We start from the raw sequence: 25,027 nt of genomic DNA on the forward strand, positions 1-25,027 counted from the left end.
CTTGAGCTCTCTGGTAGCGACACATCACATTTTTCAAAAAAGTGTTTCTCTATTAATATATAGGAAATAAGTAAAACTTAAAGAAGAAGTAAGTCTAAAACATTCTAGAATATAGGTTAATGGGCCTAGACATGTCTTATTGTAAATCATAGTACTACATAGCAATAACATGTCTTATTGTAAAATTTAGTAATTACAATTAGGTACGATGATAGTCGAGTGGTCTAAATGAAGTAAACAAAAATTAAAGGTGTATTTTTTATAAATATTTATATTTTATCACCGAAAAATGTACTCTCTCTGTTTCACAAAGAGTGTCATTTTGACATAATACACACAAATTAAGAAAATTATCTAAATTTCTATTTTACCCTTTATAACTTTATAAATGCACTAAAAATTTTCTCTTTCTAATTAATTAGCTTAAATTACAGGGATAAAAAAGAGAATTGAATCTTTAAAACTGCATTGAAAACATAAAATGACATTTTTTTTGTAACAAAGAAGATGTGTCAAAATGACACTCTTTGTGAAACGGAGGGAGTATTAAAAAGAAAATAGATAGCAAAAGCCAATTACGGGTGACGCAAAAAACGGGAAACCATACCGCCGTTCGAAGGTGCGAAGAAGGCAGACGTGACGGGTGTGTGGCATTAAAGAAATAACATTGAGCTGTTAAGGGTAAATAAGTAAATAGTCAACTCCTTTTCTGTTCCTAACAGACAGACCCTTCAAGGAAAAACAAAAAGGAAACCAAAGAAAGAAGAAGAAGAAGAAGAAGAAAACAACAACAACCCTTTTTAGCTTTTTCCTTCTTCCTTGGCGAGTTCGCGACCTTGGTCGGAATAAAAATACAAAAATCGCTTCTCTCTGCAACCGCATTATCGGCGGTCATGGCTGACCCAGAGGTACAATTTCCTTTTGAACCCCCTTAATCTCAGTCGCTCACGAGTTCTCTCTTCTTTTCGGAATTTTTCTTCGAATTGTTTCGTTTAATTTGCCTTCTGTTTCTTCTATCTTGTTGCCGATTTCGTTGATTTTGATTGGTTTCAAGATGTGGGTTTTGTCTTGTTTTTCTTTTTTTGGGGGGTTTGCGATGATTTTTTTTTTTTTTTGTTGGTTTGGGTTTGTTAACACAGGCCTTAGCGGCGTTGAAGAGAGCTTACGCTGATACGATACTGAACACGACGAAGGAAGCTGCTGCGCGTATTATGGTTTCTGAAAAGAAGGCGCGTAGGTATCAGCAAGAACTTGTGACGGTTAGAGATGATGCTATTCGTACGTTGCTTAGGCTTAAACAGATGCTTGATTCCAAGGTACAACAACAATCACTATCTTTGATCAATTTTTTCATCTTTATTTGGTTTCTGACTTCTTGTTGGTTTTATTTGATTATGTTTCTATGAACTTCATGGCCCTGTGGTTTCATGGTGTATATGAGATGGCTTTCAAATTCAAGTTTTTGAGCATTTTCTTACATGGTTTCATGCATTGTGAAGGTTGTGTGTTGTGACTGTGACTGTGAGTTTGGTTTGTTCAATCTATTGATGTTTCAAGTACCTAGAAGATATTCCGCCAATTCAATCTTTGGCCCATCTTTATACACCTTTGAGCCTGACACTTTCAGCATATATAGCTTTTCTCTTCATCCATTGATCATTGTTTATGAAACCTAAAACCAATGAGCGTAACCAAGGGTAGCTGATAGATTTTAGTAGCTAGTTTTACAAGTTTTTGTTAGTGAGGCTTATACATATTTCTTGGCCGATGCCCTCATTTCATTATGCAGTTTTTAAGTATAAAAGTTGCTCAATGTGGAGATATTGCTGTTTCATCTTAGAGACTGTATTGGCTTTGCTTGATGATGAGCTTTCCCCATTGTACCATATCTTTCTTCTGTGGCTGTCTTTGCATTTGCTCCTCAGCTCAAATTTTTTAAAACCTTTTTGTGGTTATGTAGGTCAAGGAGACAGAGATACTATCCCTGAAGCAGCAACAGAAGGTTGACGAACTGGAAGCTCAGCTTGAAGAAGCTGAAGATATTGTAGGAGAGCTGAGGGCGGAGTTGAGACTACTTCAAGATGAGCTCAAGAAACTCACAGATGGTCAGACACATCTTATAAGTGATCACGAGGAACACCCCTGTTTGAAAAACCGTGATGCAGCAGTTTCTGTAGTACCTGAGGTTTCTTGCAGTCATGAGAACACAGAAGCTGTAGCTTCTTGCATCCCAGTTGAACAAAGTGAATCGGTGGTGGCTAATGGGATAAAAGTCCCATCTTTGGCTCGTATTAATAGTATTAACCGGTGTTCTTATCAAAATAACAAGGATCAATGTGACCACTCTCTTCCTTCTATACTGACGAAACGCAAGGAAGCTGACGGATCCGCTCAGATAATCCACGCAGTTGATAGCAGTATGGCCAATGGAGATCTGTCTTCCTCTGTAGAAGTAGGAGATGTGAATGATGGAGGTTGTCTTCACAAAGTTTCTTCTTGTAAAAGTGTAGAGACCTTAGAAATGTCTGGTTGTGCTGCTGATGCTACTACTGAATCCATATCTTCTGTTAGAAATGGAGAATCCCCAGTAGTGTCTCCAAACGCTCCTCAGAAGGATGATGGTACTCCCGTGTTCTTGAAAACATCTCCTCTGACGATTGGCAAAACAGATGCAAAGAAGGAAGAAAAGGAGAGCTGTGAGAATATGGAAGTTTCGGCGTCTCCTTTCTGTGAAGAAACTCCAGTTTTGGCAGTTAGTAAAAACCGGTGTATCAAGTACACGTTCCAGAGGAAGAGAAAGAAGGAGGTTTTAAGCAATCTTCAAGGAACTTCATCGTTTGAGGAGAGCAGAAACGTGAAACAGAAGACTGGGGAAAAAGATGTTTATTTGGAGTCTCTGAAGCCTAGCTTTACCAGTGAATCATCTCGAGATGTAGTTTACGCTTAGCACAGGTGACTTGGAAGGTTAGTAAATATCATCATACATCTAACTCGCTATATCATGTTGTTTATAATGTTTCTGGAAAACTTGTGAGAATCTAGGTTCTATGTTTCCTTCTTGCAGTGAAAATATTTGGTCTGAAAACTGATTTCACTAGTAGTGCCCTTTTGTTACATTTTGGGTGTAAACTCTTGCCCAACGTGATGACGGGTTTATAAATATATGATGTCCAAGATTCTGAGTTTCTCTGTTTCTTTTATTGTATTTACCTGAGCTCAGCTTGTACCCATTCTCGGAGAAGAAAGGTTTGCAACAGAAAGAACAAGTCAACCAGTAGGATGCACCAGCAAAATGGTTATAGTAGTAAAGAATTCGTCTAATATATATACATACAAATATTCAAGTTAGATATGATATTGAGTCAAACTAAAGTTGATGTGATAAGGATAGATGGAAACTTCAAAATTCTGACTTACACCTGGATGTTGTGTAAGACTATTATGAGCTATCAGTGTATTTCGTAAAGTATGTAAATAAATGATCTAACGAAGAAGTCTTACTAAAAGAGTATTTGTTACTTGGTTTAATCATGGACTTGCGACTATGGATCATGGACTAAATAAGGGGAGTTTAATCAATCAAATGAATAATTTGGGTTAAGAGTTTACGATCTCTATATAAATTGCAAGCTAATTGTTCAATCTTCTGTTTTCAAAGACTGTTTCACTATAATTTTCCGGCTTAAATAGAGAGCAATTCCTTCTATGGAATGATGACATGTGTAAAAGAGTAATTTGACTTGGGATGATTTATTCTTTCAATTGTTTGGTTGAAAATATAAGAAAGTTTATGATCATATAAAAATAAAATATTGAATTGTTTGGTTGAAAATATAAGAAATTTTATGATCATATTAAAAAAATATTATTGAATGTCGTCATAGAGAAAGAAAAAAAATATATATATAAAAATAAAAACAAATAGTTCAAAAATTAACATTGAAAAGAGTTCAATTTCTTTGAAATCAAACAATTAATTTGCATTTTTCTAAAACTAAAGAAGACAGACACACTTTTGGTTTTTTGATAAAATTTTGAACAATGTCACACTACTATATGAGAAATGTACAAAACTAAAACATACAATCTTCTAGAAATGTATCTAGGAATCAATTATCAATCACTACTTGTGCAATGATGATGATGTGTGTAAAGACTTAAGGATGACCTTTTATTCTTTCAATTCTTTTAGCTGAATTCTTTGGTTGAAAATATAAAGAATTTTGTGATCATATAAATAAAAATATTGTAGGGAACATGATATATTTTCTAAGATAATTCAGAATATTCTTAGATAGATTACAAATGATAGATTTCATAAAACATTTATTAGTTGATGACATCCGTGAGAGGCGCTCCCATCATTCAAATCTTACCGCGAGAGGGACAGTATAGGAGTGGTGAGATTTTTTTAAATTTCTTCTTTTCACCTTTATCACTACTTTGATTGGATATGACATCTGATGGATAAAGTGCTTCTATATATTTGCAATGCAACGGTGCAGATTTATGGTTAAGCTACCGACAGGAAAGGCATTACAACTCGTTATACGATGATCAAGGTTTGTTTTGTGCTTAGGAAGTATAACTAATAGTTGATTATGATCATGCTTTCTTAAAAAAATAACATTATCGATGCAGAATTTTCTTAAATCTTTAAAAAGTGTAAATTATTTGTAATCTATATAAGAATACACCTTATTATGGATTTATTTAGGGAAAAAAAATTATGTGTAATATATATATATATGTATAGTTTGATTTTGTAATCCAAAAGAAATCCATTTTTCCCTAATTTAGTTTGCCTAAAATAAATTATTGAAAATGCATCTCTTTTTTCTTAATCTTGTTATGGAAAAATGCAGTATATATTTCCTTGTAGTCCAAGTTTGAACAATAGACCATAAAAAGCAACCAAATACCAAAAAAAAAAAAAAACATTCCAAATAACGACGTCGTATTCCCATAAGCAAGGGTATGGCTTTGCTTGTAAATACAGAGTCAAACCAGGGGTAAATTCCCGAACGAGATAACCGCATATATATTACATACATACACACAGAGAAGCTTTTGGTTCTGGGAGAGTGAGAAATAGAAGGAGCGTAGCAGAGCAGTTTCCGATTTCTCCATCTCTCTCTCTCTCTTAATCCGCATTTAAGTATTAGGGTTTTTTTTTTTCTTTTTCTGAGCGACAACATTACTCTCTCTGTGTGTGTTGCTCTGAAGATTCATTATAATCATGGTTGCTGATTCCATCACAGACTCTGACAACCTCTTTCATGGCTCTCCCATTTCTAGAGATTTCGCCAAGAAACGCAGCAAGGTTCCTTCTTCTTCGATAACTTTTTTTACGTAATCGGATTATAGATTACAATACTATGGCCTGATCGATCCAAAATCCCCAGTAGAAATCGTGTTTTTTTTTTTTGGGTTGTTGATTAATCGTAACATTACGTTTTTTTTTCTTCTGAAATATGGAATTGAATCTTGTGACGTTGCAGGCGAATTGGATTTGTAAACTGAAGCAATGGAAGATTGATGATCGTCGCAAGCAATGGATTTATCAATGTAAGATAAGTTTCAAACTTTCGAGTGTTAGATTGATGATGATGATGATGACGTTGTTTTTTGAATCAATGGTTTAATAGGGAAAAAAGCAAATGTAGATGAAGAAGAAATTGGCCGTAGATTGCAATCTTTGTTAAATAAACTTACTGATAAAAAAGCTTGGAGGATTGATGGCTATCATGAAGAAAGAAGCAATGATGATGATCTTGTAAAGACATCGTCTGCTAGTAGTAGTCCGACGAGTGTACTATTCAAGAGCAGCAAAGGAGGTTCATCTGTTGTTAGTGAAGATTGCTTCTGTTGTTCTAAGCAGATGACTGAAGAAGAGGAGGAAGTTTTTGACGATGCTTATGACAACTGGGATGGGTTTAGAGATGCGTTGAACTCCTTTGAGAATGATAAAGACGACACCCTTAAGCTTGAGCAAGGAGAAGATCTAGTTCCAAATACAAGCCAGAGGAGGAGGAACAACAAGTCTACCCCTGAGAAGAAGCTCTTTCATAAAGATAACAGGTGCAAGCATGAAGCTTCTTCACCTCAAAAGAAGATGTTTCACAGAAACAGTAAAATGAAGAAGAGTTCTAATAACTCTGGGAAGCAAGAAGGTGATGATGATGATGAAGAATGTCCTATTTGCTCTGAAGTGATGGATGAAACTGATTTAAGTTTCAAACCATGTCCATGTGGGTTTCGGATTTGTCTCTTCTGCCACAAGAAGATCAGTGAAAACGAAGCTCGTTGTCCATCTTGCAGGAAGGACTATGATCAGACGAGTAGTAATAGTGGAGAGGTAGGCTTCCAGCAACGTGGTCGTGGCACTATTCGCTTGTCTCCATCGTTTAGAGGACTTGACAGAGCTTGAGAGATTCAGAGTCAGAGAGAAAGAAGTTGAAGAGTTCCATGAAACTTTTTTCTACATTTTTGCCTTCAGTTTCATCAGAAACAACAATTTTGTGGTTATGCTTAGAGTGTTGTCATCATCTCGGCAAATAAGTTTTCACTGAAGTTTGTGAATCATATATACACACATAAGACCAAGATTACTGTTTTATCCAATACAACAACAGATCATTTTTCAATGTTATCACAGAAAAGTTCGACTTCATGATGCCACAAACAAATCTCACAAGCGGATGAAGTAATCATGTTTTTATCCTCACTATAACGATGCCAACCCACAACTCTTTACAAAAGTACATTTCGTTTTTTCTAAATTCTCAGTCTCTAAAGAAACTTTTCCAAGGAAGTGGATGAGCCTTTACAAACACACATATTAATAAAGGAAGCGAGAACCATTGACTAGGAAGAATGGTTGCTGAAGTAGCGATGATTAGAGCGGATCATAACAAAGAATGTGTGAATTCGTTAAGGAATGCATCTACTGAGGCTGCATTCTTATAATAGTTGGTTCAATCTATAAGCATATGTCTTTACATTCCAGAACATTTTTGTTAGGTAACACTGATTATTTCTCAAACACTCGGAGACATAATCATGATAGGCAGCATTGTTAAGTATCGTTTATCTCCAGCTTAACAGACAACCTTCGTATCAGTTTCATTCCAATTTCCAAAGGAGGCTTCTTGGAAGCTTCTGGACTTTACATTCGCTCGTAAACAAGTTTCTCAGACTGCAGTGGGGATCGAAGAACATAGAAAACAATCATAAATTGACATGAATGAAGTGACTGTTACTCATGGTTTATGTACTGAGAAATTTTGAGTACCTTGATTAACATCTCTGTTGGTAGCCAAGCTGGTGCAGTCGGGATACCAACCCATCCAACCTAAAATCTCCAAAATTCACAATCCATTAGCTCTCTTCTCTAGCTCACGCAACAGAACAAACAGTTTGTGTGGAAACTTACCAGTGCATACTCCCCAGTCTCAAAGACACGAAGGTCAAGTACCTGCAAGATTTCAAATACTCCTTATCTTGAAACATCTTGTGATCATTTCTAAAAGGTATTGAATTCGAGTTATACCTCGCCGCGGTCTTCGTAGATGTAATCAAGTCCTTTGTAGAAAGGAGGATGTCCAACTGATAAGTACTGTGGATCATCTCAACAGACGAAACAAAATAAGTTTCAGAAACAGATTTGAATGAATCAGCTACAAAACCAGGAAAGATCTCGATCGTACATTGATGCTGTTGAGGTACTTCTCTTTGTCCACACGAACGATTTGGCCCTTCTTCACTGTTTTCTCATCCATCACAAACAAAAATTATCAAAATTATGTTATTGGATTCAACATGTTTGAAAGAGAAGTGAAGAAACAGACTCGAGTAAACCGGTTTCTTGGGAAGAGTTTTAGGCGTTTTGGTGGCAGCTGGTGGTGCTTCCCCATCGGACTTGGCCTGTGTGCTCTGTTTCTTCTCTTTCTCTGCTTCTGCTTTGACTGTGAATCGAGGTAGAGATCGAAGAGGGAATCTACTAGAAGAAAATGGCAACGAAGAGGAGATGGTAGAAAGAGAAGAAAGCTGAGACAAATTCGCTGAAAATGCCATTAGAGAGACCACCAAGAAAATTTTCTGTGTTCTTCTGAGTTTTGGGATAAGACCGCAATGGTCTCAAAGTCTCAACGGTCTAAAACAGACATCATTGAACCAATCATAAGATGACACGTAAGTGAAGACAAGCTTCCTATTGCTTTTACAACTAGGAGTGTAGGATTATTTATTTGTTTGAAAACCTCATATGAATCTTGAATAATACACAGAAGTGACACATGGAAGATCATATACAAATCTTTTTTACGTTTATTTTTTTAAGTAGTTGCTACATTAAATAACACAATTAATCTGGCAGTCAATTAGGGGGAGCAATATGGGCAAAATTAGTTTTAACTTTAAAAATTGTTAAAATCATATTTTTACATTGATCTCCTTTTGTTTTAACCAAAAAAATCAGAGAGATGAGATTTAGCATCAGGATCTAGAATTGCAAATGTCAAAACAAGAATTTACCCAAACATCTTAGCTCAATGTATATTACAGGATAACAAAGAAAAAAATGAGAAAAGATTAAGCTTAAAACCCTAGCTAGGTTCTAATTTCATCCTCTTGGAAGATGGAGTGTCGTCGTCATCGAGATAGGAAACATCTTGAGACGACGATGTTGATGAAGATGAAGATGATGGAGATGAATCAATGTTGTTTTGTAGGATTCTCTTAGGACTAGGGCTTTTGGTAAATCCTTCTTTAGCTTCACCACCTCTCATTATAAGTTCTTTTATCCGCTTCACGTCTGCTAATTTCACCGGTTTTAGCAAAAAATCCTCTGCTCCTTCTATCATACATCTACAACAAAGAAAAAAGAGGATAGACACATAATCAGATTACAAGTCTTAAGAAGATTCATAATTGATTCAGTTTGTATCTAAATTAACTACAGTGACTTACTGTTCTATACGAGGTTGTATGTTTTCAGACGACATTATCACTACCGGTATTTCTCTGAATGCTGAAGACTCCTGTTAAGAAAAACATTATAAGGCAGAGTCTGTGTAAGCAAAGCACGAGAAAAGCTTATTCAAATGTTGCTTTAATAAATGACAGACATAAATATAAAGTTACTTTAATCTTCTTGAGAAGTTCATATCCCGTTAATCCTGGCATAGAGTAATCTGTCACTATCAAGTTCACCTTCAAATCCTGTTTATCAAAAATTTTTCACATAAACGTCATCAAAAAGCAGTTCCTCAATTATAATACAAAAAACCTTAATCATCCTTTTTATATAAAAAAAAAAGGCAAAGGTTTAAAACTTTTTATTTTAATTAGTTAAATCTTAGGTTTCTTGGGAGCCAAACCAGCACATCAAGTTTTTTCAATCTTTAGGGTTTGTTCATGTGAGAAAACAGAGAGACTTTATCAGAGAAAGAATATGAATAAAAATACCTTAAGACCAGAAGATCCTTTATCTAAACCAAGATACTGAAGAGCCCTAGTCCCACTCTCAACCGTCGTCACTATATATATATAAAACAAACCCACAAAACGAATCAGAGACCAAACAAAAGAAGAAGGAAGATATAAACCGAAACGGCTTTTTTTTTTCCTGTACCTTTGCAAGCAGAGATCTTAAGCAATCTCTCAATAACCTTACGATCAACGAAACTATCATCAACGGCAAGAACATGTAACTCCGAGGAAGCAGAAGAAGAAGAAGATAAATCCCCGAGAGCCATTGTTTTTTCTCTCTCTTTGAAACCAGCAAAACAGAGGAAGCGTTTTGTTTTAAAGTTTGAACGTCAAAGAACACAGAAATCAATGTGAAGAAGGGGAGAGTTACATAAATAAGAGAGAGAGAGAGGGGAGATTAATTACAAGAGAATCTGAAGGGATCGGATCTTGATTGATGTTGTGTGTGAAGATCTTGTGAGAGAGCTAGCTGTGGGGAAGAAGAGAATCTAAAGAGATGAGTGATGTGTTTCATGTGTTGTCAGATAAACGTAATATTGTGTCTTCACGGTCAAAATCTTTTCAGGGACCCATTCTTTCTTATACTTTGATTTTTACGATCCTTTTGTCTGCTCTTTCTTTCTCTCTGACAATGACAACTCTCCTCTATTTACTGTTCTTTCTTTCTTTCTTTTCATAACCAGTAATTAGTAATTACTACAGAAGTTACTGTCATTTTTTCTTTTTCTTTGAAAAGGAAAAATTCAATTCATTAATGTTGAAATAAAGAGAGTACATAAATGTACATGTACTTTTGGAGATTCACAAAATCTACATAGAACTTATAAAATCTTCATGAGGTGTGTATCTGTGTCTCAATCCAAAAAGTTCCAGTGAAATAAATAGCAGGAATTCAAAACTTCACTATTTATCTTTTATTAACTCTCAAATTCTTCCATTTCTTTAGATAGTGTTAGGTAGCCACCATCTATATATACATTTTTTGAGATATTTAGCAAATAAATCTTAGAGTTGGAATCTATTTATAATCATGCCATTGACATTAAATATATTTATAATTTATAATTTACTATTTATTAAATTATGATAAGGTTTTTGATTTTTGTAAACAATTATCTATATATACATTTTTGGAGACATTTAGCAAATAAATCCTAGAGTTGGAATCTATTTACAATAATGCCATTGAAATTAAATATATTTTTAATTTATAATTTACTATTTATTAAATTATGATAAGGTTTCTGATTTTTGTAAACAATTATTCTCCCATAATTGCAACTTTCCAAAAAAAAACAGAATTACTAATATTTACATTAAATACTAATTTGATAATTAATTAAATAAATAAAACATTCCCTAAACTTGAAAAAAAAATCTCCTAAACAAAGTAATAATGCGTGATTCCTAGCATATTCTTTAATTTTTTAATAAAACTGATTACACATAATTTTTTTTATATTAAGTTTAATCTAGAGAATATTAAGCATATCTAATTGAGTTTATTAAATTACGATTATGTAAAATAAACAAATAGCACTCAGTATACCACGGGTTATATTTCGAATTTAACAATTTAAACCGGTAAACCTAAATTTTTAAACCAGTAAACCTAAATAATATATAGATATAAGGTATATACATTTAAAATTAACAAAACATTAGTTGTATATATAGTTAATCTACTAAAACAATTATATTTTTATTTTACTTTTAAAAATATAGTCCCGCAGGTTAAAATCTAGTAACAAAAAAAATAGCAATAACGAATCCATTAAATAATGGCATTATAAACAAAAAGGTTTGGTTATAGATCTTATATATCCGGAATCTGAAGCGTATCCGAATCATCTAAATAAATCATAAATTTTTCAAACCGGAAAATTTCAGAATCGAACAGATTTATCCAGAACCGAATCGAATATGCCAGCGCGCAGACCTATATACTACTCCGCTACTTGGTTTACGGTCAAGTGATCATCGGGATGAGAACGTGACACCATTCACAAAGAAAGGTCCAAATAGTCTCTTCAATTAGCCTCCAAGGCCTCTCTACCCTAAGCCCAGTAACAAAGGTTCCATATATTATGTCAATAAGTTAAAACCGTTACAATTTATATTTAGCGGTAAAATATACAACTTCACCAAATTAACCCTACAAATTCACTTTTAATAAGACCTGGAAAAAAAAATTGAAACAAGTCGATGAAATGAAACGTCTTTTTAATACTTCGGCCGCCGGAGTAAATCTGAAACAACCACCGGCAGATTCCGCCGCCATAGCTAAACTAATCCTCTCATCTCCCACCACAACTCACCAAACGCTAGACGACGATCAATCTCCACTCTCAATCAAAACAACACCATGGACTCCACATCTCGTGAACTCTATCCTCAAACGCCTCTGGAACCACGGTCCTAAAGCTCTCCAATTCTTCCACTTCCTCGACACTCACCACCGCAATTACATCCACGATGCTTCATCCTTCGACCTCGCGATCGACATCGCCGCCCGTCTTCACCTCCACACCACCGTCTGGTCACTCATTCACCGTATGCGCTCTCTCCGCATCGGTCCTTCTCCCAAAACCTTCGCAATCGTCGCCGAGAGGTACGCTTCCGCCGGGAAACCTGATAAAGCGGTAAAGCTGTTTCTAAATATGCACGAGCATGGTTGTTTTCAGGATTTGGCTTCTTTCAATACGATTCTCGATGTGTTGTGTAAATCCAAACGCGTTGAGAAAGCTTATGAGTTGTTTAGGGCTCTTAGGGGAAGGTTTAGTGCTGATACGGTTACCTACAATGTGATTGTTAATGGTTGGTGTTTGATTAAACGTACGCCTAAGGCTTTGGAAGTTTTGAAAGAGATGGTTGAGAGAGGGATAAACCCTAATTTGACTACTTATAACACAATGCTCAAAGGTTTTTTCCGATCTGGTCAGATTAGACAAGCTTGGGAATTTTTCTTGGAGATGAAGAAACGGGATTGTGAAATCGATGTTGTTACTTATACTACTGTTGTTCACGGGTTTGGTGTCGCCGGGGAGATTAACAGGGCGAGGAATGTTTTCGATGAGATGATTAGAGAAGGTGTGCTTCCTTCTGTTGCGACTTACAATGCTATGATTCAAGTTTTGTGTAAGAAAGATAGCGTTGAGAATGCGGTTGTGATGTTTGAGGAGATGGTGAGGAAGGGTTATGAACCGAATGTGACTACTTATAATGTGTTGATAAGAGGGTTGTTTCACTCTGGAAAGTTCAGTCGTGGAGAGGAGTTGATGCAGAGAATGGAAGATGAAGGCTGTAAGCCAAACTTCCAGACATACAATATGATGATACGCTATTATTCAGAATGCAGTGAGATCGAGAAAGCGTTGTGTTTGTTTGAGAAGATGGGGAGTGGGGATTGTTTGCCAAATCTGGATACTTATAACATACTGATTAGTGGGATGTTTGTGAGGAAAAGATCGGAAGATATGGTGGTCGCTGGTAAACTATTGCTTGAGATGGTTGAGAGAGGATTTATACCCCGGAAATTCACTTTTAATCGAGTTCTGAATGGGCTTCTTCTGACTGGGAATCAGACTTTTGCAAAGGAGATTTTGAGATTGCAGAGTAAATCTGGTAGCCGGCTTCTCCGGAAGTTCAGGCTATGAATCTCCTTATCTGCTTTGTTCAGAGGGGAAAGATTTGTGCTATGTTTACAGTAATCAGTACTATACACTGCATTACACTTGATGGAGATTGGCTAGGAAAGGCATTGGTACCATTGTTCAAAGAGCGTCATGGGATATAGCAAGAACAATGAAGTGTTACTATGCCAAACTACACAAATGCTTTATTATCATGGGCAAAAAAACTCAGTGTGCAAAGTTGATACAAAGTTGTGACTGTGAGTATAATGGAATTTGATACAAAGTTGGAAAATTCTTGGTGTAAATAAATGATGATACATGTAAAATCATTCCCAAATTTTTTTGCTTCTGTGATTTTTGAATCAGATGGGAGATGATGTGGCTCCCCAGTCCCCAGTGGGGTTGTTTTCATTTTTCAGTTACAGTATGATCTCGTCTTGAACACTGACATTGAGTGTCTTGTTTGGAAGAACAATACTGCTGGTCACCACAACCTCGTCTTCAACTGAAACCGAGTCTCCTGAAACCATTATGTTTGAAGTTAGTTTTCTGATTCTGCTGTCTGAGTGTAAACAGGAGCAATAATGGAGAAAATGAGGATTAAGAAAAAACAATTTACCGAGAATTGTAACTCCGAGTTTGGTATTGTAGACTCCCTCAGCCTGTGATCAACAAAGTCGAACTTCAGGTTCAAGATTGTAAAAGACCACACAGAAACATTTCAAAGTCCAAAAAGTATGAGTTAGACTCTTAAAATCTAAGCGGAAGAGAGAAACATGCCTGGACGCGGGACCATCTCCCAATAGAAGATTTCCACCCAACAATTGCATTAGTCACCACAGCATTTTCCTGGGAAAACAGCACTGAAGAGTCAACCTCGAGAAAACTTTTACCTGTATTTATTTTAGTCTCTTATAAGAGAAGCCATACCATGATCTCCACATCGTCAAGGATGATACAGCTCATAAGCCTGACACCCGGTCCAACACGAGCATTTGCAGAGATTGAGACGTTAGGACCAATCTGTGTTAATAGACGAAACAGAATGTTTTGTGATAAAAGTGGGATAAGAAAACGTCGATCAAATATGGCCTATGGGACAGAATCAGAGGTAAGTACCTTAGCAGTTGGGTGTACTTTTGCAGAAGGATGTATGTAAACATCACCAATTACAATTGCAATACTTGTTCCATCACCACTAGCCAACAGTTGGGGAGAGGTCAAGCGGAATTGGGAAAGATAGAGTCCGGAACACCTCAGTGACATTCTGTAGAAAAGTCAACCCATAAGTCAGAGCCATAAACACGTACCCTGTTTTAGCTGCTGCTAAACATATTGTCTCCTTGCAGCTTAAAAGAAATGAGGGAAACACAAGGCAAGGCATACCCTGGAGATTTAATTTGCTCCCAGAAGTCCATAGTTTCATATGTGTATAGCTGTTTCTTTCCAGCTAGAGGAGAAAGGATATCTTGATCTAGTCTTACAAAATCTGTCGGGATCCTATTTTTATGAAGTTAAAACGTATCATTCAAAGAAGATGATTCAAAGGATTTTTTCAGTTATGGACAAAGAGACAAGCAACTAACCTTGTTGCCGGTTGAAGAGCTTCGAAGCTGGAAACACGTTTTAGAGTTGCTACAAGAAACAAAAGGGAACAAAAACAGAGGAAACAGATGAGAAGAGTCTTTACAGATGGAAGCTAAGACAAGAAAACACAAATTATGTTGTAAGATCTTTGTTACTGCTATACCTCTATCTTTCCTCTGAGTAGAAACATCTCCTATGGCATTAAAAATTTCAGGTGTAAATACATAAACACCGCAGTTAATACGATCACTGACCTGTATTTCCAATACAAAACATCAGAATCAAATCTTTAAGATGCTATAGAGATTAAGTCATCTCAGATATATGAACATACAAAAGTTTCGGGTTTCTCGGTGTAATGAAGCAGCTCATTAGTAACTGGATCTGCAACCAATTCTCCAAATTGGCTGGCTGATTCAGGAGAGCCCTAAAGAAACAAAACGCAGAAGCAACTTTGATTAACCCTGCAAAAAACAAAAACAAGACTAATCATATGCAATCACGAACCTTGATCACAAGAAGAGTTCCGATTCCACCATATCCCCTGTGAGCCTCTGTTGATTAAGTAGCTAGAGTAAGAAGGATCTTTTAAAACCAAAATATGAGTCCAAACAAGATTCGGTCTAAGAAAAGAAGAACATACCAAGCATTTCCGGCAAGGGGAAACTGCAGCAAACATCACAGTTAAGCAGGAATATATGAGACTGCAACAACGTAAACACAAGAACTCAAATGTGAGAAGAGACACTTAGTCCATAAACAGTTATAGCCAGAAGAATGATTGACTAACCGGGCTATCCTCCATAATTAGATTTCTAAAGTGATACAGCCCACCAGCTGAACCATGTGGTTTGTCTTCTCGGAGATATCTAAAAAAGTCAAGAGAACAAAGATCAGAGGTACATAAAACTAAGTCAATGATACTTGAGCTGAATCTGATGCAGAGAAGAGATTAACCTAACAGGAACTTTGAGTTCATTAGAGATGGCTGAGACATAAAGTGCAAATTCCCTTTCCTCATAGAAGCCAACAAGATATATTTGAGCTAAATTTGGAATCTGCAGACAATAAGGGATTCGTATCATCATCATCATCATCATCATCATTCTATCTCAATTCTCCATTGATCTAAACTGTTGAAATGGGGTGAAGAGATTTACTCTTTTACAAGCTGAAATTGGATGATGCACCATTGGTTGTCCCGCAATAGGAAACAGAGGCTTTGGAATATTCAGTGACAATGGTCGAAACCGAGTACCTGTGGATCACTCAGTGAACAAATATCGAAACAAGAATCAGAACCATAAACATTCAGACACACGAAATTTAAGAACGAAAACAACAAAGAAACGCATTGGATGTGATCAAACACAATCCAAATCTAACAAAACCGTTTTTTAAGATCAATCGAGATTTCACAATCATTTGCTATTGAGGTAGAATCAGAAAGGAGCAAAAAGCAAACATTTTTAGCGGTTACCTTTGGTTGGACCACCGACCATGATCACAGCCACCACTTTCTCCTCCATTGAGCTTCCCATTATTGATCAAAATTCGCAGATCTTTCAACAAACAAACCCACGAAATACTTTCGAATTCTCTCTCACACACACAAGAAAATTCCAAACTTTACGTAAAACAGAATAATGGGCACCGCAATATCAGAGATTCAGAACAAAAGGATGAGTTTTTGAGAGGGAAGATCTCGTCGGAGAAAATTGAGAAAAGGTGAAGTTTTTTTGAGAAGATCTAATCGATAGCGTCGCGAGTAAAAATTGTGGTTAGCAAGATCTAAGAAGAAGCTGTAATGTTGCGGTGATGGGTCCTTCAAGTCACACTCACCATTCACCACACTCCTTTTAAGGATAAGCGCGAGAGATGAGACCTGTCTTGTTTACCACTTTTTTATCTTCTTCTTTTTTTTCAGATTTGTTTAGATTGATGACCAAACAGTTTACTACTAGTATTAAATATTACAATAATCATCGGATCTCATTAAATGCTTTTTCTAAGCAAAAAAATCGTCTGATTTGGAATTTGATTGCCATGTGAGTTTTTAACTTTGATGTGACTTGAAGGTGACATAAATTGGTTCATCTTCTTGATATTGCTGCACTAGATCCTAAAAATGGTGCATCGTTTATTGCTGGCCTTTTTAGAACAACCAAACAACACCAAAGCATCCTTTATTCAAGGTTTTTACAATACGAGTTTCAGGACTAAAAATTGACAAGAGTTAATATAAAAAGCACAAAGATGGAACATACATACAGCATTTGGTTTGGTTTCCATTTTCATGACAATGTATTCATTACTTAGTTGGGGGATTTGTACCATCCCCATGGATCGTTTGAAGTGTAGAGAGTCACTTGCTTCACACTCAAGTAGTTATCAAGTCCCCTGGAAAAGCACACAAGAAACCAGCCAAACCCAAGAGTTGTTCAGTACATACAAGCCATCAAGATTATGAAGTCTTTAACAACTTTTTCATAGAAAAAAGAGATGTACCATTCTCCAAGTTCACGTCCAAACCCACTGCGTTTGACTCCACCCCATGGGGCTTGAGTAAAGCAAGGCTGTGAGCAGTTAATCCACACAATCCCAGCTTCAAAGGCCTAACAAAGTAGAACCAATTATTAGACGGTACTGTTATTTCACTTGCTAGGTATTAAAGGAAACAGCATGGTTCGAGAAAATGAGCACTTACCTGGCTTACACGGTCACATCTTTCTGTATCATTAGATATCACTGCAGCTCCTAGTCCGTAACTGTCATTTATCAATGAATGATTTTCAGCCACATAAGATCTTAATTGATAAAGATTAAAACACCAGAGGCAACGGATTGGGCTTTGATCAGATTTCACTTTCTGGAGAAACGTTATCTTACTGGGAGTCATTTGCTAGCTCAATTGCCTCGTCCTCAGTGGCAAATGTTTTCACGCAAAGAACAGGCCCGAAAACCTCTTCTCTCCATATTTGCATCGAAGTGGTTACATCAGTTATGATGGCTGGTTCAATGAAGAAGCCCTTTCCTAGATGCTGTGAGATATAGAACGTTCATCATCATAGCCTGGAAGAAACAGCATCAGGAATAGGTAGGAGAGGGAGATATAATACCTCAGGTCGGGAACCACCATGCAAGATCGTTGCTCCTTCACTCTTAGCCGTTGAGACAAACTTCAATATCTTCTCGTACTGTAATATTTACATTTGTCAGCTCATTCAGATTACATGATCATAAAAGTTGACGCACATCAATGAAAGTAAGAACACGACAAGCTTGATGAAACATCATATGCTAGATTTGATTTGACTGCTGCTACAAACTGAACGAATCAGAATTAGAGGGACAAAAGTTAGTCACTATAGTACAGAACTCAATCTATGAAAGATTTCAACATGTTATAAGACTCTCATCAATTATATTTCCTTTTCTTTGCACATTCAAGTAATGCATTTATATTTAGCAATCTGATGGGAAAATGACAAAAGATAGGAAGACAGAAAAACGATCACTGGGTTTTTACCTGTCCTTTGCTAACGACAGGACCAAGCCTACATCCTTCTTCCATGGGGTCTGAAATTTTAAGGTTCTTGCTCCACTTCACAAGCTTTTCTATAAATTCAGCTGCGATGTTTTCCTAGAATAGAGAATATAAAATTTAGCGGCATGGTCATATTCAACATAATTAGACAAGCATCTGCAATCGTATCCAGCAGTGATTTATCCCTGTTGGCATATATCCACCCCATAGTATTGATATTTGATTAATGCCATTGATTTTCATCGCAAAACCTTACCTTATAACTTGGAATATCATGTAGTATTCAAGAAGAAAATTGACACTTACATGAACAAGAAGGCGGGAAGTCGCACTGCAGATTTGACCATTTGTCCAGAAGCAACCAAAGAGAGCCCATTCAGCAGCTATCATTTGCAGGCGTCAAAACATACACAGAGTTCATTTTTTAAGACCATATCCAAGACATGTATACTCAGCAAATAAGCAACCAAAACCTTTGTACTAGCTCAAATATAACATGTACAAGACGAAGATTTATAAAGAAAAACTTAACATCCACTAAGTTACTTTTTGTGACATTCACCTTTATCAAGATCAACGTCATCGAACACAATGAGAGGGCTCTTCCCACCAAGCTCCATAGAAACAGGCTGCAACAATGCCATGACGGGTGTGTAATTGACATTTTTTTGATAAAACAAAAGGGAAGTGAAGAAATATAAAACAGAATTTTCAGAGATTTTGAATTACCTTCACCAACTGAGCAGCAGCTGCCATGACCTTACTTCCTGTGGCAAAACTTCCAGTAAATGCAATCTGCCAAAAACATAACTTTCCTTTTAGCTTCTAAAAACCATAGACGTTATACTGAAATGATGGTGTAGTCAGTAGCCTTTTTTAGACAATTGTGTTGACTTGGGGACTTGTATTTAATGTATGTCTCAAAGACCAATACCTTGTCCACACCAGGGTGTGATGACAAAGGAGCACCAGCTTCCGAACCTAAACCAGTCAAAACATTGAGGACACCAGGAGGAAGACCAACTTCTCGACAAATATCAGCAAGCTCCAAACAAGTGCTGAAATTACAACCATGACACAAATCAGAGCTCGAAGAAGGACCCAATACAGAAGCCAAACGAAACCGATTATACACAACTACATACACGGATGCCAGCTCTGATGGCTTGAGAACCGCAGTGCACCCTGCAGCAAGTGAAGGAGCCACCTTCCAAACAGCCATCAAAAGGGGGTAATTCCTTCAACAACAAACGAGGTCCGAGAGTCAGTTTCTGGTCAGATGGGATTTACAAACACTATAATAGGTGGTGCGATAGACATTCAAACAGTTTAACATCAAAAAGGTAAGCAGCAGTAGTTACCATGGTGTAATAAGTCCCACAACACCAAGAGGTTGCTTCAGAACATAACTCTTAAAAGTCTCCATGGGAAGCGAGACAGGAGCTTTCTGCTTAGCATCTAATCCTTCAGCAAGGTCAGCATAAAATTCAAAACATCCAGCAACGTCTTCCTGCAGGAGATCAAACAATCGCATCAAAGATTAAAACCTACAAAGAAGAACCCAACATTATATAAAACAAAAAAAGGAAGGAAACAGTACCATATCCCAGACTGCTTCATCCAATGGTTTACCACAATCAAGCGCCTCAAGCTTAGCCAGATCTGACTTCCTTTCATTTACCTAAACAAATCAGATACAGATTTATCAAAAACTGATTACACAAAAATGTCCGAACAAAAAACTGAGGCTTGAAAAAACATCATCAAGTGAATACCTTAGCGGCAATAGCACGTAGATACTTAGCACGAAGAGCTCCTGGTGCTTTAGCCCAATCTTTCCCTTTATTCCTTGAAAAAGCTCTTCGAGCAGCGTTGACTGCAACATCCACATCCTCCGATGTAGCTGCAGGGATATCACCTGACTCATCCAACAGATCCTTGCATCAATTTCTCAGCCACAAAAAAAATATAACGGCTATGGATAGAGTTAAAAGACGCTCCCAGAAGCAAAAAAAAAAACTCCACATTAAACTAAGAAGTAAAGAAAAGTACAGATTTTTTTGAACTGGGAAGATGGTGGATCTAATTGTGAGAGGGAAGGAAAAGGGATTTTACCAATGACCTCTTCGGTAGCCGGATTCACGATCGGGATTCTTCGATTCTTCAAGATGGGCTCTCTCCACTCACCGTCGATGAATAGCTGACGAGTTGGCATCGGAATCGCCATTCTCTCTCTCTCTATCTCTCTCGTTCTCAGGCGATGGAAACTCGAAGTTGCTGGTGTAACGCTCTTCAAGATTTTGAGTGGCTTTTAGTAAATAGGATGGATCAAGACGGAAACGCTTCTTTTTTTCTGCTCACACTTTAAAATTATAAAGCCCCTTTAGCTTTGGGTACATCAAAAAAAAAAAATTTCTTTTTATGGGTGTCACACTAAAATTCAAGCAACATATTCCTAGGGAAAAATGTCATTTGAACTTTCAAATTTTGGCTATTTAAACCATAAATTTTATTGTAGATCATTTAAAACATCAACTTTTGTTTACTAGCTTTTTTAAAAATGAAGTTTCGTTGACCAAGCCAAAAAATACATGACATTAAATCCGATAATTGATCTACTAACATACGTTACTATGCCGTTAATCACTCTGTTACTGACAAAACGACGTCGTTTTAATGAAAGTTTTAGTTTGAAAAAATATCATTTAAACCATGAACTTTTAAAAATAGGTCATTTAAACCATGAACTTGTAAATGTATGTCATTTAAAACCTGAGCTTTCAAATTTATGTCATTTAAACTATGAAATCGCCCAGGGCGTTCGGTGAAAACCAGACAACCTGAAAATTTTGGTTATCGGAGCAAACCGAAGAGAAAAGCCTAACCGTATGGCACAATTGATTTGGATAATCAGACTGATTGGTTTATTAGAAACCGCATAAGTATATAAGCCTAACCGGCTAACCTGTTTAACCCTAGTTTAGTTTCTCTCTTCTTTCTTCGACTCTGCGTCATGATGCGATTCAGAGAAAGAGAAAAAATAACATCAATTCATCATTTTTTATTATCTTTGTCATGTATTTTATGTCTTTTTGTTTTTGTCTTGAGTCTTTTTCATTTATTAGGACACTATACTAGAGCTTCAGGATTGATCATCCTGTTTTAGGACACTACACTAGAGTTTGAAGGATTGATTACCTTTTTCATGTATTATGGTTTAAATAACATAAATTTCAAATTTCATGGTTTAAATGACATACGTTTACAAGTTCATGGTTTAAATAGTCTATATTTAAAAGTTCATGGTTTAAATGACATTTTTTCGAACTAAAAATTTCATTAAAACGACGTCATTTTGTCAGTAATGGAGTGATTAACGGCATAGTGACGTCTGTTAGTAGGTCAATTATCGGATTTAACGTCATGTCTTTATTGGTTTGGTCAACGAAAGTTCATGTTTAAAAAAGCTAGTAAACAAAAGTTGATGTTTTAAATAGCCTACAACAAAGTTCATAGTTTAAATGGCCAAAATTTAAAAGTTAATGGTTTAAATGACATTTTTTCCCCAGTTAATTAAGCAACCTACCAAGTTTAGCTTATTTTAGCTTTTAAAAACTTTGTTTTAATTCCAATTAACTGATTCACAGATACTAACAATATAATGTTTTTATTATAATAAGATCTAGACTTTGATGTAATTCATAGTATTCAATTTCTAGATTTAAACTATAATGTTTAACAAAAAATAATTAAGTTTCACAATAAATTAATACCTTGTTAGCATTACTATTTTTCTAAGTCAGAAGATTTTTATTTAGTTTATATAAATCATTATTAGCACACAAAAAAAACGTCTAGATAACAACTTTATATTTTTCTTTGTTAGCAAGCTTTCAAGTAGATAACAACTTTTAAACTAATGGTGTTGTATTAGTGTCATCAATTAGTGAGATCAGCAGGATTTTAAACCCCATATTATATTGCTTCTTTTTGACAAAGAGAGATAAAGTAACAAACAAATATTGCCACTCAACCCTTTAAAATAATTCATTTTATTTGGTACATACAAATTGATGATTTCTGCCTTAAATTTTGCTCGTGAGAAGTGTCAAGTGTATAAAGAAGTTTATGATTGCGAAGACAGAAGAATCAAGGAACTCAATGAAGCAAAAGAGATCCCTGCTACAATAAGCCTACAGCGCTAGCTGCTCGTCCTATTGAAAAAGAAAAGATATTATACTAATTAAGTTTCAAATGATAGCTAGAAGCTGATCCTCTCGTAACATTTGAATTTAGAAAAATGTCCTCCTTTATTTAGTGAAGAGTCTTTGTGCTTCCTTCTTGATGAACTCTTTGATCATATATATAGGTTTTCTATCAGAAGTCAGAACCAATAATAGATAGAGACTTCTATATATATAGCTAAGTAGTGTCCGCATCAAAGAAAGCATCATCATGAGCAGAAATATAAACCAAGTACTGAATCTTGAACTTCTAGAAACAGAAGTGAAGTCACCACGAAAATTTCAGTATTTAAAATTAAACGTGTGCTTGAACAAATATAGATAATAAAATCATCAGATATATTTGAAAAAAAAAAGACAAAAAGAGAGTGGAGTAATTTAATCACGTGGAAAACAAGGAACACGACAAAGACAGAAGAACAGTCATCACTATTCCCGCGTTACCCAGTCCAAACAATCATCCACGTGTCTCATCTTCACGCGCCAGTCAGCGTTGATCTTCTTCTTCCTCCTCACTTCTCACTTCCCACTCCTCATGGCTCATATAAATCCCCCACACAGCCGCAATTTCCAAATCACACCAAACATTTATTCATAACAGAAATAACTACATACACAACTGAACACAACAACAACTCGGAGATAAACAAACCTTAAACCGGAACATAATCCTCCAATTCGAACAAAACCGGGTTTTTGCAATGGTGAAGCAAGCGAAAGCGATGAAAGAAGAGGAAGAGAAGAGAAACACGGCGATGCAGTCCAAATACAAAGGAGTGAGGAAGAGGAAATGGGGCAAATGGGTTTCTGAGATCAGACTCCCACACAGCAGAGAACGTATCTGGTTAGGCTCTTACGACACCCCCGAGAAAGCTGCCCGTGCTTTCGACGCCGCTCAGTTTTGCCTCCGCGGCCGCGACGCCGGTTTCAATTTCCCTGATAACCCACCCTCTATCTCCGGAGGCAGGTCTTTGACCCCTCCTGAGATCCAAGAAGCGGCTGCTCGTTTCGCCAACAACACCACTACCCAAGATCAAGAAGAAGAAGAATCGGGTTTAGTGCTCGGATCCGAGGAGATCCGACCTGAGTCTCCTTCCACCTCTGCATCTGTCGCTACTACTACATCGACGGTGGACTATGATCTTTCGTTTTTGGATTTGCTTCCGATGGATTTCGGGGTGTTTCCTGAGTTTTATGACTTCTCCGACGACTTCTCCGGTGATCGTTTTACAGAGATTTTACCAATCGAAGACTACGGAGGAGATAGTTTATTAGAACAATCTTTGCTTCTTTGGGATTTTTGAATTTTCCCAAAAGAACCTTCTTTTATTTTTTGGGTTGTCACGGAGTACCTCCGGAGATTTTTTTGTAACACGGAGCTCCAATGACGACCCGGGAACTTGTTTCGTTTCGGATCCGAATTTGATGTGGATCTCAATTTCTTCACTTTTTTTTTTTCTTTCATTCTTTTGATATTACAGCAAAAAATATATATCGGATAAGATTCTTCTAGTAACAAATGTTTTTATTTGTGTCCTTTCGTTTTCGTGAATTTCGTGATTATTTTTTTCGTGTTATTCTGAAGAATATGCTTCAGACACGAATATACGATGAGTTTGGGAAGATATTTTATTATTCGGCCCAAACTCTTATAATTGGGCCTATATCATTAACCATTTTCATCAGCCCATTTTCAAAAGATGATGCTCGTGGTAGTAGGTCCCTAAGCCTTAAATAAAATGATGATAGATATTAAATAAATACAATGGGTTTTTGTTAAATGAAATATACTTACAAAATATCTTCCCAGCATTGATGAAATTTACAAGTCAAGAAAAATTATATTGGAATAAAGGACGAGAAACGGTCGTAATTCTGAAAATAATAAAAAATATAAAAAAAAAAATTATAGTGTAGAAAATAATCTGGAAAATATGATTAAACTGGGAAAATAAATAAAGTTGGGGATAAGATTCCAATCATTTTCAAATTGCCACCTAATTTTCGGCTTAAATAAAAAAAAACAATCACTATCAAAAAAGTAAAACCACTGTTTGGTTTTCAGACTCCAATAAACTAGGTGCTAAATAGATGATACTAGAAAACAATACACATTTCAAGTATAGATGAATTGGTCTACTAATATAAAATGCAGTGAATTAAATATATAACACATTTACATACTTACATTTACATATAAAAAAATATATCAGGTACATACATCACAGTATATATATTTTTTTCCTTAGAGAAAAAGTCTTGGATTCCCAATACTAAAAAAACAAATATCAGAAATGGACATATGAATCTTTGATGAAAAAACAATGTGTCCCAAACGGTCCTACCACACTCCAATGAAATAATTAAAAGGAAAAAAGAAAGGAATCATTACATAAAAATAAAATAAAATATCTGAGCCTGCTCATTTCAATAATTGTGTATAATATATATGATGTCGATTAATAAAAAAAAAAAATACAAAAAAATAATAGAGATAAATAAATAAATTGAGGGGGCCGGTC

The 25,027-nt window shown here is 36.0% G+C and overlaps 8 protein-coding genes and 1 pseudogene across 12 annotated transcripts; 4 read left to right on the forward strand and 5 right to left on the reverse strand.

The window, feature by feature from the left end:
- On the forward strand, positions 725 to 3,528 carry LOC104713124. Of its 4 annotated transcripts, none has more exons than XM_010430177.2 (4): positions 725 to 908; positions 1,140 to 1,316; positions 1,961 to 2,964; positions 3,221 to 3,528. In XM_010430177.2, the coding sequence occupies exons 1-3, from the start codon at positions 894 to 896 to the stop codon at positions 2,945 to 2,947; spliced, it is 1,179 nt and encodes a 392-aa protein (XP_010428479.1). In that variant the 5' UTR covers positions 725 to 893; the 3' UTR covers positions 2,948 to 2,964; positions 3,221 to 3,528. The 4 variants fall into 4 exon arrangements, with proteins under 4 accessions (XP_010428479.1, XP_010428480.1, XP_010428478.1 ...); XM_010430178.1 differs by lacking the exon at positions 3,221 to 3,528 and adding an exon at positions 3,065 to 3,185; XM_010430176.1 differs by lacking the exon at positions 3,221 to 3,528 and having other exon boundaries at positions 1,961 to 3,185.
- On the forward strand, positions 5,091 to 6,777 carry LOC104713125. The gene is made up of 3 exons (XM_010430180.2): positions 5,091 to 5,323; positions 5,502 to 5,568; positions 5,649 to 6,777. The coding sequence occupies exons 1-3, from the start codon at positions 5,240 to 5,242 to the stop codon at positions 6,428 to 6,430; spliced, it is 933 nt and encodes a 310-aa protein (XP_010428482.1). The 5' UTR covers positions 5,091 to 5,239; the 3' UTR covers positions 6,431 to 6,777.
- Positions 6,930 to 8,144, reverse strand: LOC104713126 (NAD(P)H-quinone oxidoreductase subunit O, chloroplastic-like). Its single transcript, XM_010430181.2, has 6 exons — positions 7,851 to 8,144; positions 7,710 to 7,765; positions 7,553 to 7,618; positions 7,436 to 7,477; positions 7,295 to 7,354; positions 6,930 to 7,198 (listed from the first exon to the last, which is right to left on the reverse strand). The coding sequence occupies exons 1-6, from the start codon at positions 8,074 to 8,076 to the stop codon at positions 7,169 to 7,171; spliced, it is 480 nt and encodes a 159-aa protein (XP_010428483.1). The 5' UTR covers positions 8,077 to 8,144; the 3' UTR covers positions 6,930 to 7,168.
- Positions 8,439 to 10,084, reverse strand: LOC104713127 (two-component response regulator ARR15-like). Of its 2 annotated transcripts, XM_010430183.2 has the most exons (6): positions 9,898 to 10,084; positions 9,635 to 9,772; positions 9,469 to 9,539; positions 9,145 to 9,222; positions 8,971 to 9,041; positions 8,439 to 8,868 (listed from the first exon to the last, which is right to left on the reverse strand). In XM_010430183.2, exons 2-6 carry the CDS (start codon positions 9,756 to 9,758, stop codon positions 8,607 to 8,609), a joined length of 606 nt encoding a protein of 201 aa, XP_010428485.1. In that variant the 5' UTR covers positions 9,759 to 9,772; positions 9,898 to 10,084; the 3' UTR covers positions 8,439 to 8,606. The 2 variants fall into 2 exon arrangements, with proteins under 2 accessions (XP_010428485.1, XP_010428484.1); XM_010430182.2 differs by having other exon boundaries at positions 9,635 to 10,084.
- Positions 11,654 to 13,308, forward strand: LOC104713129 (pentatricopeptide repeat-containing protein At1g74900, mitochondrial). Its single transcript, XM_010430184.2, has one exon. It carries the CDS (start codon positions 11,703 to 11,705, stop codon positions 13,146 to 13,148), a length of 1,446 nt encoding a protein of 481 aa, XP_010428486.1. The 5' UTR covers positions 11,654 to 11,702; the 3' UTR covers positions 13,149 to 13,308.
- On the reverse strand, positions 13,309 to 16,640 carry LOC104713130 (mannose-1-phosphate guanyltransferase alpha-B). Its single transcript, XM_010430185.2, has 15 exons — positions 16,195 to 16,640; positions 15,875 to 15,972; positions 15,672 to 15,772; positions 15,505 to 15,583; positions 15,358 to 15,418; positions 15,222 to 15,268; positions 15,049 to 15,141; positions 14,878 to 14,968; positions 14,714 to 14,762; positions 14,514 to 14,627; positions 14,247 to 14,394; positions 14,058 to 14,150; positions 13,908 to 13,976; positions 13,747 to 13,789; positions 13,309 to 13,647 (listed from the first exon to the last, which is right to left on the reverse strand). The coding sequence occupies exons 1-15, from the start codon at positions 16,253 to 16,255 to the stop codon at positions 13,547 to 13,549; spliced, it is 1,248 nt and encodes a 415-aa protein (XP_010428487.1). The 5' UTR covers positions 16,256 to 16,640; the 3' UTR covers positions 13,309 to 13,546.
- LOC104713131 (betaine aldehyde dehydrogenase 1, chloroplastic) lies at positions 16,833 to 20,631 on the reverse strand. Its single transcript, XM_010430186.2, has 15 exons — positions 20,377 to 20,631; positions 20,037 to 20,179; positions 19,862 to 19,942; positions 19,623 to 19,771; positions 19,407 to 19,499; positions 19,196 to 19,319; positions 18,991 to 19,056; positions 18,824 to 18,890; positions 18,568 to 18,644; positions 18,244 to 18,357; positions 17,834 to 17,911; positions 17,604 to 17,755; positions 17,422 to 17,482; positions 17,223 to 17,329; positions 16,833 to 17,114 (listed from the first exon to the last, which is right to left on the reverse strand). Exons 1-15 carry the CDS (start codon positions 20,486 to 20,488, stop codon positions 17,030 to 17,032), a joined length of 1,509 nt encoding a protein of 502 aa, XP_010428488.1. The 5' UTR covers positions 20,489 to 20,631; the 3' UTR covers positions 16,833 to 17,029.
- Positions 22,934 to 23,042, reverse strand: LOC109126633 (annotated as a pseudogene).
- Positions 23,054 to 24,041, forward strand: LOC104713132 (ethylene-responsive transcription factor ERF018-like). Its single transcript, XM_010430188.2, has one exon. The coding sequence runs from the start codon at positions 23,207 to 23,209 to the stop codon at positions 23,807 to 23,809; it is 603 nt and encodes a 200-aa protein (XP_010428490.1). The 5' UTR covers positions 23,054 to 23,206; the 3' UTR covers positions 23,810 to 24,041.

This window comes from Camelina sativa, chromosome 9 (assembly GCF_000633955.1).
Source record: "Camelina sativa cultivar DH55 chromosome 9, Cs, whole genome shotgun sequence".
Classification (NCBI taxonomy): Eukaryota; Viridiplantae; Streptophyta; class Magnoliopsida; order Brassicales; family Brassicaceae; genus Camelina; species Camelina sativa.

What these genes read in the sequence shown, in the direction of transcription:
- LOC104713124 (XM_010430177.2), top strand. An exon ending in AACAGATGCTTGATTCCAAG is followed by an intron (nt 1,317 to 1,960) that starts GTACAACAACAA and finishes GTGGTTATGTAG; the next exon opens with GTCAAGGAGACAGAGATACT.
- LOC104713125 (XM_010430180.2), top strand. Translation starts at nt 5,240, where the DNA reads ATGGTTGCTGATTCCATCACAGACTCTGACAACCTCTTTCATGGCTCT. An exon ending in TCGCCAAGAAACGCAGCAAG is followed by an intron (nt 5,324 to 5,501) that starts GTTCCTTCTTCT and finishes GTGACGTTGCAG; the next exon opens with GCGAATTGGATTTGTAAACT. An exon ending in CAAGCAATGGATTTATCAAT is followed by an intron (nt 5,569 to 5,648) that starts GTAAGATAAGTT and finishes ATGGTTTAATAG; the next exon opens with GGAAAAAAGCAAATGTAGAT.
- LOC104713126 (XM_010430181.2), bottom strand. Translation starts at nt 8,076, where the DNA reads ATGGCATTTTCAGCGAATTTGTCTCAGCTTTCTTCTCTTTCTACCATC. An exon ending in AGTACCTCAACAGCATCAAT is followed by an intron (nt 7,619 to 7,709) that starts GTACGATCGAGA and finishes GATGATCCACAG; the next exon opens with TACTTATCAGTTGGACATCC. An exon ending in TCTACGAAGACCGCGGCGAG is followed by an intron (nt 7,478 to 7,552) that starts GTATAACTCGAA and finishes GAAATCTTGCAG; the next exon opens with GTACTTGACCTTCGTGTCTT.
- LOC104713127 (XM_010430183.2), bottom strand. Translation starts at nt 9,758, where the DNA reads ATGGCTCTCGGGGATTTATCTTCTTCTTCTTCTGCTTCCTCGGAGTTA. An exon ending in TAAGATCTCTGCTTGCAAAG is followed by an intron (nt 9,540 to 9,634) that starts GTACAGGAAAAA and finishes ATATATATATAG; the next exon opens with TGACGACGGTTGAGAGTGGG. An exon ending in AAGGATCTTCTGGTCTTAAG is followed by an intron (nt 9,223 to 9,468) that starts GTATTTTTATTC and finishes TTTGATAAACAG; the next exon opens with GATTTGAAGGTGAACTTGAT.
- LOC104713129 (XM_010430184.2), top strand. Translation starts at nt 11,703, where the DNA reads ATGAAACGTCTTTTTAATACTTCGGCCGCCGGAGTAAATCTGAAACAA.
- LOC104713130 (XM_010430185.2), bottom strand. Translation starts at nt 16,255, where the DNA reads ATGGGAAGCTCAATGGAGGAGAAAGTGGTGGCTGTGATCATGGTCGGT. An exon ending in CAATTTCAGCTTGTAAAAGA is followed by an intron (nt 15,773 to 15,874) that starts GTAAATCTCTTC and finishes TATTGTCTGCAG; the next exon opens with ATTCCAAATTTAGCTCAAAT. An exon ending in AAGTACACCCAACTGCTAAG is followed by an intron (nt 14,151 to 14,246) that starts GTACTTACCTCT and finishes CTATTAACACAG; the next exon opens with ATTGGTCCTAACGTCTCAAT.
- LOC104713131 (XM_010430186.2), bottom strand. Translation starts at nt 20,488, where the DNA reads ATGGCGATTCCGATGCCAACTCGTCAGCTATTCATCGACGGTGAGTGG. An exon ending in GAGCTAGCAAATGACTCCCA is followed by an intron (nt 17,483 to 17,603) that starts GTAAGATAACGT and finishes GATAAATGACAG; the next exon opens with TTACGGACTAGGAGCTGCAG. An exon ending in GGACGTGAACTTGGAGAATG is followed by an intron (nt 17,115 to 17,222) that starts GTACATCTCTTT and finishes GTGCTTTTCCAG; the next exon opens with GGGACTTGATAACTACTTGA.
- LOC104713132 (XM_010430188.2), top strand. Translation starts at nt 23,207, where the DNA reads ATGGTGAAGCAAGCGAAAGCGATGAAAGAAGAGGAAGAGAAGAGAAAC.